The sequence below is a fragment of the Ciconia boyciana genome, chromosome 27 (genome assembly GCF_034638445.1).
Source record: "Ciconia boyciana chromosome 27, ASM3463844v1, whole genome shotgun sequence".
NCBI lineage: Eukaryota > Metazoa > Chordata > Aves > Ciconiiformes > Ciconiidae > Ciconia > Ciconia boyciana.
The window spans coordinates 748,957-764,621 of record NC_132960.1 but is presented as its reverse complement, the minus strand read 5'-3'; the positions used below and the strand labels follow the sequence as shown (position 1 = coordinate 764,621).

Below are 15,665 nucleotides of genomic sequence, written 5' to 3'. Positions count from 1 at the left end.
ACGGGGACGCGCCCCGTTGTCCCGGCAGACGGGGCTCGTCCCGGCCCCGGCAGCGCAGGCACCACCGCACGTCGAAACGGCCACCCCCATCATGGCGGCACTGCCCCCCCCACCCCCCGCCACTCCCATCATGGCGGCTCCCCAGCCCCACGGCCACACCCGTCACGGCCGACACGGGCTGCGAGGAAGGGACCGGGTCTGTGTGAAGGGGCCGTTCCTTTATTGGGTTGAACATCGCTGTGGGGCCGAGCTGACCCCGTGGGGCTGAGCCCTCCCTCGGGGCCCACGGCCCCGTCTCGCTGTGAGCAGTCCCGTGTGTGCCCGGCTAAGGCAGGCGCGTGCCGGCACACGCGTGTGCCTCCCCACACGCGGTGCCAGAAGGTCCTTCCGTGGGGCACGGCTGGGGAGGAAGGTCCTGTGCCCAGCGTCCCGTGCGCCTGCCGCCGTCCCCGTGTCGTCCCCGGGACCGAGGGGGCTACGCCGAGCTGGGAGTGACGTGGCCGTCGCTGGCCTCGCTCAAGTTGGCGGCCCACTCCTTCCTCTGGATCGTGCCCGTCTTCTCCTCGCGGAACTGCTGCCGCTCCTCCCGCGGGATCTTCACGGCGTGGTACTGCGGCACGGCCGGCGGCGCGTACCGCACGCGGCGGAAGAAGCCCAGCTGCGGGGCACCGGCGAGTCAGGGCCCCGCGGGGACGCCCTGGCTTCAGGAACGGCTCCGTGAGCCCACGTCGCGGGCGCTCGCCCGTCCCTCGGCACTCACCCCAAGAGCGCAGGGGTGCACGCTTTGCACCAGCACTTGCGCAACCACGCGCCGGCACCGCAAACCCTCGCACGTCCCGGTTCGGGCACGGCAAACCCTCGCGCAGCCACGCGCCAGCACCGCAAACCCACACACACACCCACGCTGCGAGCCCTCGCACGTCCTGGCACGGGCTCCCCTCGCACGCCCGCGCCCCGGCACTGCAAACCCCTCGTCCGTCCGCCCCGACGCCGCAAACGCTCGTCCCTCCGCCTCGGCACGCTGCCAGCCCTCGCGCACCCGCGCGGGGCGGCCGCCAGCCCTCACGCACCCCCGCGCACCGGTGCTCGCTGCCGGCCGGGGCCGGGGCGGGAGAGCCCTGCGTTACCGCTCGCCCTCCAGCGCCTGCTTGTCCGCCGCGGAGGGCTGCAGGCCCAGGCGGGCCCGGTAATAGTTAGCGGCGTAGCGGGACTTTCGGCTGCTCCGCTTGAAGAAGCCGCACTGGGGAGGAAGCGAGAGGGTGAGGCCGGGCAAGGCCAGGCTGGGTGGCGTGGCACGGCACGGCACGGCACGGCACGGCTGGGGTGGCGTGGCATGGCATGGCAGAGCTGGAGTGGCACGGCAGAGCTGGGGTTGCATGGCGTGGCGTGGCATGGCACGGCTGGGGGGGCACGGCACAGCCGGGGGAGCACAGCGTGGCACGGCGTGGCACGGCGTGGCACGGCTGGGGGGGCACGGCACAGTGGGGGGAGCACGGCGTGGCACGGCATGGCGTGGCATGGCACGGCTGGGGGGGCACGGCACAGCATGTCCAGGGGACCCTGTGCCACGGCGAGGGGGGACGCATCTTGCCGCGGGGACCCCGTCCCCGTCCCTCACCTTCCAGAGGATGAAGACGAGCAGGGCCAGGACGAGGACGCCGGCCAGCACGGCCAGCAGGATGACCCACCAGGGCACGCCGCCGGCCACCGCCGCCTCGGGGTCCAGGTAGATGGAGACGGGGATCTGGGGAGCGGAGGGCGGTCAGGGGGCCGGGGGGAGCCGGGGGGCTGGGGGGGGCCGGGGGCGGCGGGGCCAGACCTGCGTGGAGGCGTCCTTCAGCACCAGGTTCTTGATGGAGGAGGTCACCGAGACGCTGGCGCGCACGATCAGCTCCACCGAGGTGACGGCCAGGTACTCCTGCGGCGGGGGGCGCGGGCTGAGCCCCCTCCCCGGCCCCGGCGGGGGGCCAGACCCCGTCCCCGTCCCCGTCCACTCCTACCTCCAGGAAGGTCCCGTTCCAGAGGCGCCCGCGGGCTCTCAGCACGGCGGCGCGCTCGAAGCTGTGCAGCGGGCAGCGGAAGGCCAGGCAGCGCGCGGTGCCCTGGGCGCAGTCCTGCGGGACGGGGGTCAGCCCGGTCGCGCGCCCCGCGAGCGGGGGGGAGCCCCAGGAGCGGGTGCCCCCCAGGAGCGGGTGCCCCCCCAGCCCCACGCACCAGCGTGACGTTCCTCCTCCTCTCTCCGGGCGCCGGCACCCACCAGGACCCCGGGGTGGGTGCCTCGGCGGGGTCAGCCTCCCCCGGCGGCTCCTGGAGGGGGAAGGACGGGCATGGAGCGGGGCGGCGCGGACCCCCCCCCCCGCCCCCCTCCCCCCCTCGGCCACCGCCGCGTCCCCTCCCGCAGCGGTACCAGGGCCAGGCGCAGCGGGTTGGCCGGGGGGCTACAGGCCACCCGCTGCCCCGAGGGAGCCGCCAGCTCCAGGTGCAGGGGGTAGAGCAGCCATTTCCCGGTGCTGATCTCGTGGGGCCAGAGGAGGGTGAGGAAGGCCGAGCCCAGCGTCTTCAGCGACTGGCCCCGGTTGGAGACCTGGGGGGGCAGAGATGACGGCGGCGGCGTGAGCGGGGCGACGCGGACCCCCCCGCCCCACAGCCACCCCCCACCCGGGAGCACGGGGCGGGAAGGGGAGCGGCGGGGCCGAGACCCCCGTCCCCCCGCCACGGGAGCCAGGCTTCGGGGCGACTCACCGTGACCTCGAAGCGCACGGCGCTGCCCACCTGGCTCTCCCGCCGCATGGCGCTCTCCCCCCGCACCACCCCGCCGAAGAAGAGCCGGGGCGGCACGGCCACGCTGTGGGGACAGCCGGGGGTCAGGGCGGCTTCGGGGAGGGGGAGCGGGGGGGTCCCAGACCCCCCTCCCCACCCTCACCCACCCCGTCACGGAGAGCGGCAGCTCGATGACCACGCGGGCGCGAGCCACCACCGGCTCCAGCCCCGGCTGCTCGCTGATCCTGGGGAGCGGCGGGGGGGGGGGGGTGGTCAGGGGGAGGCATCACCCCAAACCCCCCCCCCCCCGCAAACGTGCCCACGCACGAGCCGAGCGTGGGGGCTCTGCTGTGAAGCCCCCCGCCCCGCCCCGGGGCTCACGTGGACAGGGCCAGCTCCACCGCCAGGTCCGTGGTCTGGATGGTGATGCCCAGGGTGCTGAGGATGAGGAAGAACCGCACCTGGGGGCAGAGGGGTGAGGGCTGGGGCTGGGGCCGGGGGCCGGGGGCCGGGGGGAGCGGGGAGCTGCGCCCACCTGGGCTCCGCGTTTCAGGGGGTTCCCCAGCTCGCACGCCACCTGCGAGCCGTTCTGGTTGGCGAGGCACAGCACCGGCTTGTCCTGGGGGGCAGAGAGCTGAGCCCCCCGCGGCTGGCATCCCCCCAGCCCGCTGCGCCCCGGGACCGACCCCCTCCTGCACCCCAGGACCAGCCCCAGCCCTCTGCACCCCACGGATCACCCCAGCCCTCAGCACCCCGGGACCATCCCCAGCCCTCAGCACCCCCAGGTCTGCCCCCATCCCACGCCCCCAGCACCCCCGGGACCCACCCTGTCCCTCCAACACCCCCAGGACCGTCCCCCTCCTTCTGCACCCCCAGGACCACCCCACCCCCCTGTCCCCAGCACCCTCGGTGCCACCCCCAGAGCACCCCACCCTTGCCCCCCCCCCAGGCCCCCACCGCACCGAGGGTGCCCGGCCGTCGTAGGGACGCAGGGCGGAGTAGGGCAGCTCGGGGGGGAAGGTGGCGGTGAGCAGGGCCTCGTGGGCATCGTCCCCGTCCCGCTGCGGCTCCGCCGGGTCCGAGGGCAGGTTGGTGACGTGGATCTCCAAGGCCACGTCCTTCTGGTCGCTCATGGCGAAGACAGCGGTGCCGTCCGCGCCCCTGGGGACAGAGCCGCTGTGAGCATCCCCCCGGGCTGTCCCCAGCACCCTACGGCGTGGGGACCCGGGGGGCGGCACCCCGACGCCCCTCACCTGGGCAGGGGCAGGAAATCGGCGTCCCCCAGGCGGGTGCAGAACTGGAAGCGGAGCTGGAGGTTGCTCTGGCAGATCTTGTCGTCCCCGCAGCCCTGCTTCAGGAAATGCACCTGGGGGGACACGGGGGGGACACGGGGACACTCCAGGCAGCCCTCGCGCGGGACCGTGCGCCCCGGACCCCCGGGGGGGACAGGGGAACGCGGCCGGGTCCCCACCTCGGTGCGGTGGCTGCTGGGCTGCTGGGGGCTGAGCACGGGTGACAGGGGCGGCAGGGTGGCCCCCCGGCTCTGCCGCGCAGCCCCCCGGCTCTGCCGCGTGGCCCCGGCTCCCTGGATGCCGTAGGCGAGGGTGACAGCGATGGGGCGCAGCTTGTCACGGATGCTGTCCTGCGGAGAGGGTGGGCGAGGGTGAGGGCGAGGGGGGACACAGGGCGGACGGGGATGAGGATGGGGATGGGGACAGGGATGGGGATGGGGACAGGGACGGGGATGGGGACGGGGATGAGGACGGGGATGGGGATGAGGATGGGGACAGGGATGGGGATGGGGACAGGGATGGGGATGGGGACAGGGACGGGATGGGGACGGGGATGGGACAGGGATGGGGATGAGGATGGGGACAGGGATGGGGATGGGGACAGGGACAGGGACAGGGACGGGGATGAGGATGGGGATGAGGACGGGGATGGGGATGAGGATGGGGACAGGGACGGGGATGGGGATGAGGATGAGGATGAGGATGAGGATGAGGACGGGGATGGGGATGAGGATGGGGACAGGGACGGGGATGGGGACAGGGACGGGGATGGGGATGAGGATGAGGACGGGGATGGGGATGACGATGGGGATGGGGACAGGGACAGGGACGGGGATGAGGATGAGGATGGGGATGAGGACGGGGACCCACCTGGAGCTGGAAGGTGGCTTTGACGCAGGCACGGGCGTGCTGCCGGGGCAGCTCCACCGTGTCGGAGAACTGGTGCTCGGGGTCTGATGGACGGCGGCCGAGGAAGGAGACGCGGGGGGCCTGGCCCAGCCGCCGGCGGTCCGTGTCGGCATCGAACACGTACTCCAGCACTAGGGAGAAAGGGACGGGCGCGATGCCGGGGGGCCCTCCCCACCCACCCCGGGGGGCTCCCGTCCCCCCGGCGGCGCAGCCCCGAGGTCCCCCGCCCCGCTGCCTGTCCCCACCGCGCTCACCGAGGCGGGGGCTGTAGCTGGCGGGACTGGCCGTGTAGCTGAAGCAGGCTCGGACATCCACGCTGCGGGGGCACAGGGTGAGACGGGCGGCACCCACCCACAGCCGTGCCCCGGCTGGGTGCCCAGGGAGTTGGGGGGGGACACGAAGCGGGTGGCACCCACCAGACGCCCTCCTGGTGCTGGCAATTGCTCTGCTCCAGGTCGATGTTGGGGGGGAGCAGGGAGACGTTCCTGGAGACGTGGACGACCGGCCGGGCCCTGCCGGGGGAGAAACAGGGGGTGCCAGGCTGGGCCCCCCCCCCCCTTCAAGGGCACCCCGAGCCTTGCGTAGAGCTGGCACCCGTCCCCCTGCATGGGACCCCCGGCCGTGCCCAGGGACCCCCTGGGTCAGGGGATGCGCTGGGAGGGCTGGAGGGGAGCCCTGCGATAGGGGGTGCTCGGGGAGGGGGTGCTCGGGGGTGGGGGTGCTCGGGGAGGGGGAAGCCCCGGGGGGGGGTGCCGCGGTGGGCGCTCACCTGTACAGCACGACGGTGTCGGACAGGGAGCCGACGAGCAGATCGGGGTAGAGGTTCCCATCCACGTCCAGCCCCCCCGAGAGTGAGTACCCGAAGGCCGTCACCCCCACGCCCTCCCCGTCCAGGACCTGGGGACAAGGCGCCCATGACACCGGGAATGGGGGGGGGTGATGGGCAATGCCCCCCCCAGCCCCGCACCCCCTTACCTGTGCCGGCTTTGCCACGATGCCCAGGTTGCTGCCGTGGTAGATGTAGACTTTGCCAGCGCCATCGAAGGGGGCTCCCACGGCCAGGTCTGGGGGGGCAAGGGCAGGTAGCGGGGGGGCCGAGACCCCTCCCAACACCCTCTATGGGATGCAGCCCCCAGTGCCACCATCTCCCCCCCCCCGGCAGGACGCAGGCTGTGTCCCAGGCCATGGGGACCCCTGAGCCCCCCCCCGAGCCCCTCACCCTCGAAGCCGTCCTGGTTGAGGTCCCCGGCGGCACTGAGGGCGATGCCGAACATGGAGCCGCGGGTGCCGTTGAGGCGGAGGGGGGTGGCGGAGTCCCAGCGCCCCGCTGGGTTGATGTAGACGTAGGCAGCCCCCCCGATCTCCTCCTTGCGCTCAAAAAAGTGGGGGGCCCCCACCACCAGGTCCATCCAGCTGCGGGGACGGCAGCTCCGTCACCCCGCTGGCCACGGCAAGCTGTCCGGGTGCACCGAGCCGGGGCGATGCCCCGGCACTGGGACTGGGGGGCCGAGCTGCCACGGTTGGGGGCGGGGGGGTCCCCCCAAACTCACCCGTCGCTGTTGAGGTCGAGCACGGCGACGGCGTAGCCAAAGGCGGAGGTGAGCTGCTGGCCGGGCAGCACGGCCTCGGGCACCAAGCGGTTGGCACTGTCGCGGCGCAGGATGACCACGGCCCCGGTGTGGTTGGCGCGGGGGGCTCCGGTGACGAAGCTCAGCTCCCGCCTCCGCGTCAGCCCCGCGCCCGAGTCCACCGAGAAGCCTGCGGAGGGGAGCAGGCGTTGGCACCCACCCGGCCCCCGGCCCCCCCAGCCCCCCACACCCGCCGTCTGCCCGTCCGTCCGTCCGTCCGTCCGTCTCTCTCTCTCTGCTCAGCTCTGCGTGGCCAAGTCTTCCCTCGGGGACCCTTGTGCTTTGGCGTGGGGTTGGGGATGGGGGCTCTGCTCGTGCCTCAGTTTCCCTGCTCTGTGCTCCCTGGGGCACAGCAGCCGCAGCTGCAGGGGGGGTGGGGGGGGGACGACGGACTGCGGGGTCCCCTCCCCAGCTCCGGGCCAGTGGAAGCCAAAGGGGGAGCAGAGGCTGCCGGAGTGAGCGAGGACCAGCCCATCCCCACATTGCCAGAAGGGAAGATTTTGGGGAGAGAAGGGAAGATTTGGGGGCCTGAAGAGCAGCAAGACCTGGAGCAGAGCCAGGCAGGGGCTGGACCCCCCCCCAGCTGGAGACAGCGGCAGAGCCCCCTCCATGGCGGGGGCCTGGGAGCCCCTTCCCCACATACAGCAGTTGCAGCGTGCAGCCCCCCGAGCCCCCCAGCAGCCCCGCAGCCCCCCGAGCCCCCCGGCACCCCCCGGCCAGGCTCCAGCAGGCTGCGGCCGCTGCCTCCCCCTGCGGGAACCGTGCACCCCCCCATGCAGAAACATCTCCGGAGGGAAGGGCACAGGGACAGGGGGGTGCTGGGGGCCACGCCAGGCTCTGTGCCCCCCCGCCCTGCGGGCTCTGCCCCCCCCCCAGCCTGGCGGAGCCCCCCCCGCAGCCCCCGCACAGCGATGGGACGCAGGACAGGGACGGGGACAGGGACGGGGACAAGGCAGCGCTGCCCACAGGGAGCCCTGGCTGGGGGGGGGTGGGACCCCCACCCCGGGGGGGTGACAGCCACAGGCGTGTGCCGGCACGAGACGGACCCACGAGGCGTGGGAGTGTGCGGCGGGGGGAGGTGTGCGGCCACACGCGTGGACGGGTGGGGGTGCAAGGGGGTGTGCACGGGGAGGGGGGGCAAGCATGCAGGGGGGTGCGAAGGGGGGCGTGCTCGGTGCGTGCGTGCGTGCACGAGGAGGGGGCAATGCTGCGTGTGCAGGGAGGCGTGCTCGGCGCACGCGTGTGCGCGTGGGGACACGTGCGTGCACACGTGGGCTCGCGAGGCCCGGTCGAGGCTGCGGGAGGTCTCCTTTCCTCTCCCCTCCACAGACACGGGGGACACGCCACAGGACACAGCTCCGGGGAGGGTGGCACACGGGGACGCCGACACCGTCGGCCCTTACGAACCCAAGTAGCTATTCTGGGCCACGTCGCCAGCCGCGCCGGGCACCTTCTCGCCGGGCTCGGGGGTTTTGTAGACCAGCTGGTCGGGGTCTGAGCTATCAATGTTTGTCACAAAGAGCAGCCCTGCGCCGCGGCCGGGCGGGAGAGAAAGAGAGAGGGGCGTCAGGGTGGGCACCGCGGCCGGGGCAGGCTGGAGCCGGGCGGCGGGGCCAGGGAGGCAGCGACGGGGGGGTCCCCTGTGCCGTGCCACGCCGTGGACCGCGCCCGGACTCCGCCGTGCCCGTACCGAAGTAGCTGTTGGCGGGCACGGGGATGAGCGAGGGGTCCTGGTCCTTCTCGCCCCCGGCTTCGTAGGGCCCGTCGTCATAGCGCAGCAGGTCGAGGGAGCTCTGGTTAAGCAGCTCCACGCGCAGGTTCCCTGCCGAACCGAGGAGGGGTGAGGGGGGCCGGGGTGGGGACCCCCCCGGGGACCCTCCTGCTGCCTGGGGACAAAGGGGCCGGAGCTGCCCCACGGCACCGCGCTCGCCAGGTGGGCCTGCCCTGGCCCGGGCATCCCGGCGCACGGACGCACCGGTGCACGCACACGTGCACGGACGTGGGCGCGCGGCGCGTCTAACCCCTTGCGCTCACACACAGCGCGCGTGTATGCGCGCACGCCTGCACGCGTGCGCACACCCATGTGCACACGCGCGCGCGGTCATACAGCATGCGCACACGCGTGTGCTCACACCCCCAGCACGCACACACATCATGCATGCGTGTGCACGTACCTGCACGCACGCGCACACGCTCGCATACACCCAGCCACATGCACGCACACCCACACGTGCACACTCGTACCACACGCGCACCCGTGTGCTCACTCCCACAGCACGCTCACGCACACGTGCTCACACCCACAGCACGCTCACGCCCCCCACGTGCACGCAGCCATATGCTCACACCTATAGCGTGCTCACACGCAGCACACAGGCACCCGTACGCTCACACCCACGGCTTGCACCCCGACCGCGCACGACCTCGTGCGCCTGCCCAGGCAGGAACACGCACCCACACGCGTGCACACGCAACCCTGCGCACACGCAGCCCCGCGCCCGTACCCTCGCCCAGCCCGGGGGGCCCCGGCCGCCCCCGCCCTCACCCTTCCAGTTGTAGGTGCCGGGGGCCCCGAAGAGGATGTAATGGTGGTCGGGGCTGAAGGCAGCGGCCAGGCCCTGCTGGCAGGAGCCGAAGCGGTCGTGGCCCTGCGGCCGCCCCTCGCAGAACTTCCACTCGCCCCCGTCCAGCTCGTCCCGCACCCGCAGGTCCTGGCTCAGCACGAAGCAGCGCCCGATCACGTCCCGCGTCTCCAGGGGCTGCCGCACCCGGTGCCGTGCCTCGTACAGGTGGGCGCAGGTCTGCGCGCGGGGAGGGGGTTCAGGCGGTGCCGGGGGACCCCCCCCCGTAGCCCTCGCCACCGTTCCCCCCCCCCCTGGTGCTCACCACAATCTTGCCGCCGGCACCTTGGCTCTTCACGCTCACCCCCAGCCACTGGTTCTCCTTGCTCTCCCGCTGCAGGTCCACTGGTGGGGATGGGCAGCGTCAGCCCCGCCGGGACCCCCAAGGCGGGGAGCCGGGGGGGGCCCCGCTGACCAAGCACCCCCGGGCGCACGCCTCACCTCCCTCGTCGATGGGCACCCGCCAGCAGTCGGAGAGCTCGGGGGTCAGCGGGCAGGCGAAGAGCCCCCCGGTCCGGTTGGCACCTTGGCTGGGCAGCGCCGGCGCCTGGGGAGCCCCCACCAGCAACCTGCCGCGGTAGGGAGCCCCCCGTCAGGGCGTGGGGGGCAGCTCCCGGCACCCCCCGCGAGCCCCGGCCGTGCACGAGCGGGCACGAGCGGCGCTGGGTTTGCACACCCGGTCCCGCCACCCGCCACCCATCCGGAGCTGCCGGAGCACCCCTGTCCCCGCCGCCCCCACGCAGCTGTCCCCGCACCCCCGCACCGATTTCACGCCGCTGGCCGTGCCGGCGTGGTGCGTGCCCGGCGCAGTGCCAGCCGGCCCAGCCGAGCAGCTGCAGCCCCAACGCGGCTGTTGCCAGGCCTCAGCCGCAGCTCGGTGCACGTGTGGGCAGGGGAGGGGGCGCAGGAGGTGACGCACACCCGGACCCCCACTCCTGCCCTGTCCCTGCTCCGTCCCCCTTGGTGCAGCAGGGTTGGGGGCACCCTGACCCCCACCCAGACCCCCCCACCCTGCGCAGCCCTCCCCAGGGGGACGGGGCTCGCTCCTCTGTCGGACAAGCGCCGAGCTGCTGGTGGCTCCTCGGTGGCCGCGGGGCACCTGTGGCCACCCCCAGACCCTCTCCCCGGGGAACGGTGGCCTCAGGACGCGAGGGAGCCCCGGGGGGTGGCGGAGAGGCAGAGCCGGTAAAAATAAACTGGAATTCACTCAAAATAACCCTGCAGCAACATGCCCAAAAAAGGAGGGAGCCAGACGGAGGCACAGGAGCGCACCCCGTGCCAGGGCACCGGGCACTGCCCGGGGTGCCAGGGCCAGGGGACCGTGTAAGGAGCCCGTGGGGCTAAACCCGTCCCCGAGCCCTGCCGGGGACCGGAGGGGACAGGCAGGGGGACACCGGCACGCTGCCGACAGGGCAGAGCCCAGCGCGGTGCCAGCGGCTCCGCAAACACCTGCCCGGGAGCTGGGGCACCGGGGAGCCAAAATATCCCTCCCGACGCCAAGAATGTGGAGAGGGCGGCTGCCATGGCCGGGTGGCTTCGGCCGGCGCCACCGGCCTGGCGGGGGACGGGGACGGGCGGCGGCGAGCCGGGGCAGCGGGGACAGGGAGGGTGGCTGAGGCCTCGCGAGCGGGTGGGGAGGCGCGGGCGACAGCGCCCTGAGACCGGCCCGCTCCAGGGGTCCCCATTGCTGAGCCCCCCGTCGGCAGCCCGAGCCCCCCAGTGCCAGGGGGGCACACAGGTGCCAGGGGGGCCACAGGGGCTGGGGTCCACGGGGGCCACAGGGGCTGGGGTCCACGGGGGACATGGGACACAGGGCTGGGGTCCACGGGGGACACAGGGGCTGGGCTCCATGGGGTCCACGGGGGACACAGGGGCTGGGGTCCACAGGGTCCACGGGGGCTGGGGTCCACGGGGGACACAGGGCTGGGGTCCACGGGGGACACAGGGGCTGGGCTCCATGGGGTCCACGGGGGACACGGGACACAGGGGCTGGGGTCCACGGGGGACACAGGGCTGGGGACCACAGGGGACACAGGGGCTGGGCTCCATGGGGTCCACAGAAGACACAGGGGCTGGGGTCCACAGGGTCCACGGGGGCTGGGGTCCACGGGGGACACAGGGCTGGGGTCCATGGGGTCCATGGGGGACACAGGGCTGGGGTCCACGGGGGACACAGGGGCTGGGCTCCATGGGGTCCACGGGGGACACAGGGGCTGGGGTCCACAGGGTCCACGGGGGACACAGGGCTGGGGTCCACGGGGGACACAGGGGCTGGGCTCCATGGGGTCCACGGGGGACACAGGGGCTGGGGTCCACAGGGTCCACGGGGGACACAGGGGCTGGGCTCCATGGGGTCCACGGGGGACACAGGGGCTGGGGTCCACAGGGTCCACGGGGGACACAGGGGCTGGGACCGCAGCGGCGGCTGCCCTGGCATGCACCGGGTGGGCGTTTGCCAGCTCAGCGGCCAGCGGGCGCGGGGGAGGCGGCGGCAGGGCCGGGGGGCCCGGCGGGGGGGGCCCTCTGCCCGAGCACCCCGAGGCTGCGCTCGGGGCATCGATCGCCCCCCCCGATCCCCCCCCCGATCCCCCGGCTCCTGCTGAATAATTCAGAAGGGCAGCGCAGGCGGCGGGTCCCCGCGCCTGTCCCCGTCCCCTCGGGGCTGCAGCCCGGTTGGAGTCCCGGCACCCCCAAGCCCGGGGAGCGGGCGGCGGAGCCCCGAGCGGCGGGGGGGGGAGCCCCGGGCTGCCGGTCCCCCGTTCAGCGGGGACACGGGACACGGCACAGACCCGAGGAAGGGGGCACAGAGCGGGGGGAGACCCGGACGCGGGGCAGGACCCGCGGGGACAGCCCGGCTGGGGGGGGGTGTCCCCGGCTCCCCGCGCCCCTCCCGGCCCCGGGGACGGGGGCCCGGCCCCCCCCCCGCCCCCCCCCCCGGGTCCCCGCACTCACCAGCCGGCCGGCTCGGGGCTGAGCTGCCGGTGCAGAGCCACGGCGAAGCCGAAGAGGCTGCCCTTGTCGCCGTCCTTCAGCAGGGTGCTGGTGGCATCCAGGTTGAAGGCTGAGCTCGCCAGCAGCCGCAGGCAGAGCCAGGGCAGCCACAGCCGCCGAGCCCCCGCCATGCCGCCGCTCCCCGCCGCTCCCCGCCGCCCCCCGGCTCCGGCCGCCGGCGAGGAGGAGCACGGGTGGCCGAGGAAGCACGGCCCCCGCCCCGCCCGCCGCGGGCTGGGTCCCCCCGCGTGTCACCGCCCGGGTGTCACCGCCCGGGTGGCTCAGCCCCGGGCAGGGAGAGCACCGCGGCCCGCAAAGGTGCCCCCGCACCCCGCTGCACGGGGCACTGCACCCCGGGATCGCCGCGCACCGCAGCCGGACCGCAGCGCGGTGCACCCGTCGCCCCAGGCGGCACAGTGCATCACCCCCACGTCGCAGCGCGTGGCACCCCACGTCGGTCTGTGACACCCCCTACCGCAGTGCGTGGCACCCCACATCTCACTGCCTGGCACCCCACATCCCACTGCCTGGCACCCCATATCGCAGCGCATAGCACCCCATATCGCAGTGCCTGGCACCCTATATCTCAGTGCATGGCACCCCATGTCGCAGCGCGTGGCACCCCGTATCGCAGCGCATGTCACCTCATATCACAGGCTGTGGCACCCCACGTCGCAGCGCGTGGCACCCCATATCACAGGCTGTGGCACCCCATATCTCAGCGCGTGGCACCCCACATCGCAGCACATGGCACCCCACGTCGCAGCGCGTGGCACCCCACATCGGTCTGTGACACCCCCTACCGCAGTGCGTGGCACCCCACATCTCACTGCCTGGCACCCCATATCGCAGCGCATAGCACCCCCTATCGCAGTGCCTGGCACCCTATATCTCAGTGCACGGCACCCCACGTCGCAGCGCGTGGCACCCCATATCACAGGCTGTGGCACCCCACGTCGCAGCACGTGGCACCCCACGTCGCAGCGCGTGGTACCCCACGCCGCGCAGACCAGCGCTGCCCACACGCGGAGGCAGACGTCGGCGCCCCCGGCCCAGCCCCGGCCGATGCTGCAGGGAGATCCCCCCATCCAGGCACAGCCCCGGGGGCAGGGGGGGCCCCCCCAGGGTGTCCCAGCCCCGAACCGCTGCTCACCCCCCTCCAGCGCTGCTGAAATGGGGCCACGTCCCCCAGGGCCGGGCACAGCACCCGGGCGGGGCGGCAGGGGTTCCCCGGGGGGGGGCGGGGGGCGATCGCCCACCCCTGGACCCTCTGCCGAGCTCGGTGTGCCACGACCGCCATCGGCCTCTGCGCGGCCGTCACCAAGAGGCAACGCCCCAGCACCCCGATACCCCAAACCCCATCACCCGCGGTGACACCCCGATACCCCGTCACCCGCGGCGATACCCCCCCGGCACAGCCGCCGTCGCGGGGGGGGGGGGGGCAATCTGCCATCCCGGCGGCTCCCCAGCACCGAGGCCGTGCTCACGGGGACGGCCGTGGGGACACGGCGGCGGCAAGGGGACCGGGACGACCCCTCTGGCTGCTCCCACGGGGACAGACTCCTGCCAGGCCCCCCAGCCTCCTCCACCCTCGGGCTGGGAGAGGAGCGACCCCCCCGCACCCCAAAACGAGAGGAGCAGCAGCGGGAGCGGGACCCGCGCACCCCCACGCCGAAGGGGCCGGTGCCTTCGCAGGCTCCCAGGGGACAAGGGGGGCCCAGCGGTGCCGGCCCGGCAGGACCCCACCAGCAGCAGGGCCGGGTCCCACGGGAGCGGTCGTGGCTCGAGCGCGGCCCCGTGCCCCAAACGGCAGCTTGGGGGGGGGGGGCTGTCATATTTTCCGGCACGCTGGCTATTTTTAACCACTCCCGCTCTCCAAAGGCCTGCGAAGATATTTGGGAGCTGGCAGGGCCGCTCCGGCCGTGTGAATGAGCTCCAGCTCCGTGCTGGACGCAGGAACAGTCCTTCACCCCAACCTCCTCCTCCTCCTCCTCGCTGCCGGCCGGCCCTGCGTTTGGGGGGGGACGAGGACAGGACCAAGAGGGTCCGTGCCCCCCAGCTCGCCCCCCCGCCTGGCCGCCGTCCAGCCCTCCCCACGCTCGCCCCTTCTTTCCCCTTTTGCAGCCCAAATCCCTTCCCACCATCCCCATCGCCACGCTCCTGACGTGGGAAAGGGCCGATCCCTGCCTGGGAGCGGAGGACGGGAACAGACCCGGTCCCCGGGGGCTGCTCAGCCTCCCGCCGCCCCCCCGCGCCCCGTCGCCCACCCGGCAGGGGAGCACGGAGCTCCCCGCCAGCTCTGCCGTGCGGCCGCTGCCCGACGGCGAGGATGGCATCGTGCGAGTGTCGGGCCGAGTACAAACAGAAAGGAAGGGGGTGGTGGCCGGGAAGCCAGAAGAGCAGCCGCTCTAGATAAAGACCTGATTTGGGGTCCCGGTGCCGTCCCTCAGCACAGAGGGGACCCCCAGAAAATCTGATCAAGGCTTCAGGGTGCCCACGAGCAGGGGGAGGAGAGATGGGACCCCAGCGCGCATCCCCAGCTCGCTCTGCCACCCGCCTCCCAAACCAAGCCCCGGGGGCACCGCACGCTCAAGCCTCCCTCCTCCCCACCGAGCCTCCAAATCCGCTTTGTTTTCCCTCAAACGGACCCAAACCCGAGCGCAGTCCCGAGGCCGGGGAGCCCTGGCCACGGGGGAGCCAGCCCTGCACCCCAAGCGGCGCCGCTCAGCTCCGTGCACGGCCACGGCGTGGTCCCGGCCGGGAGCTCAACCCGCTCCCCACGCCGAGCCCGGTAACGTGCCGGAGAAGCCAGCTGCTCCGGATTAGCGACAGCAGCTCTCCGGAGGCCTGGCCCCCCGCCCCGAGCCCAGCGGGTCGGGGATTTCCAACCCCAAAACCGCCTCGTTCATGGACGACAGGACACTGCCCACCTCGGGGCTCCCGGCCTCGTCCCACCCTGGCACCAGCTGCCGGCGACTGGGTTTCAGCAGAGCCGGCTTTGCCGCACACGGCACGGCACAAGCAGGCGCTGCCGTCGCTGCCCCCGGATGAGCCGGCAGCGAGAGCGGGAGCCTGGGCGCTCGCGGCGTCACGGCGGACTTTGTCATCCCCCTCCGCGCCATCTCGAGAGAATTTTCTTTTCGGTGCGAGGACCGACTTCCAAATGCGGCAGGGTTTGCCGGGGAGCGCTCCCCCCGGCCCGGCTCGCGGCAGCACGCCGTTCCCGGCAGCCCAGGCACGAAGCACGAGGGCTTTCACTGCCAAAGGGGGGGGAAACCCAGCAGCAACTCGTGTGTCAGAGGAAAACTCCTTGTTGGGAGGATTCCCTTTGCTCCACGCCCTGGATTTGAACCCTGAGCTCCCAGAAGCCGCAGCCTCGCCCCCCCCGGCCCCTGGCATCGCGCGGCCGAGACGGGGGGAGCACGCGGCGGGGGGCCGCGGGGCCGAGCTCCCCAAGGCGCCCA

The 15,665-nt window shown here is 73.5% G+C and overlaps 1 protein-coding gene across 4 annotated transcripts; it reads right to left on the bottom strand.

Moving 5' to 3' along the window:
- Nucleotides 1-213: 213 nt before the first annotated feature.
- Nucleotides 214-12,332, bottom strand: ITGA7 (integrin subunit alpha 7). Of its 4 annotated transcripts, XM_072847251.1 has the most exons (26): nucleotides 12,163-12,332; nucleotides 9,652-9,779; nucleotides 9,476-9,555; nucleotides 9,135-9,390; nucleotides 8,280-8,411; nucleotides 6,512-6,719; nucleotides 6,181-6,374; nucleotides 5,937-6,025; nucleotides 5,731-5,858; nucleotides 5,378-5,473; nucleotides 5,216-5,277; nucleotides 4,923-5,092; nucleotides 4,232-4,402; nucleotides 4,014-4,126; nucleotides 3,723-3,921; nucleotides 3,296-3,379; nucleotides 3,142-3,221; nucleotides 2,928-3,005; nucleotides 2,743-2,845; nucleotides 2,408-2,584; nucleotides 2,215-2,307; nucleotides 2,001-2,114; nucleotides 1,820-1,918; nucleotides 1,619-1,744; nucleotides 1,081-1,240; nucleotides 536-658 (listed from the first exon to the last, which is right to left on the bottom strand). In XM_072847251.1, the coding sequence occupies exons 1-25, from the start codon at nucleotides 12,330-12,332 to the stop codon at nucleotides 1,124-1,126; spliced, it is 3,267 nt and encodes a 1,088-aa protein (XP_072703352.1). In that variant the 3' UTR covers nucleotides 536-658; nucleotides 1,081-1,123. The 4 variants fall into 4 exon arrangements, with proteins under 4 accessions (XP_072703350.1, XP_072703353.1, XP_072703351.1 ...); XM_072847249.1 differs by lacking the exon at nucleotides 1,081-1,240 and having other exon boundaries at nucleotides 214-658; XM_072847250.1 differs by having other exon boundaries at nucleotides 534-1,240.
- Nucleotides 12,333-15,665: the final 3,333 nt, after the last annotated feature.

Excerpts from the sequence above, each read along its gene's own strand:
- ITGA7 (XM_072847249.1), bottom strand. The coding sequence starts at position 12,332 with ATGGCGGGGGCTCGGCGGCTGTGGCTGCCCTGGCTCTGCCTGCGGCTG. Across the intron at positions 6,026-6,180 it reads CAACCAGGACGGCTTCGAGG|ACCTGGCCGTGGGAGCCCCC; the intron begins GTGAGGGGCTCG and ends TTGCCCCCCCAG. Across the intron at positions 3,006-3,141 it reads GTGGAGCTGGCCCTGTCCAC|GATCAGCGAGCAGCCGGGGC; the intron begins GTGAGCCCCGGG and ends GCCGCTCCCCAG.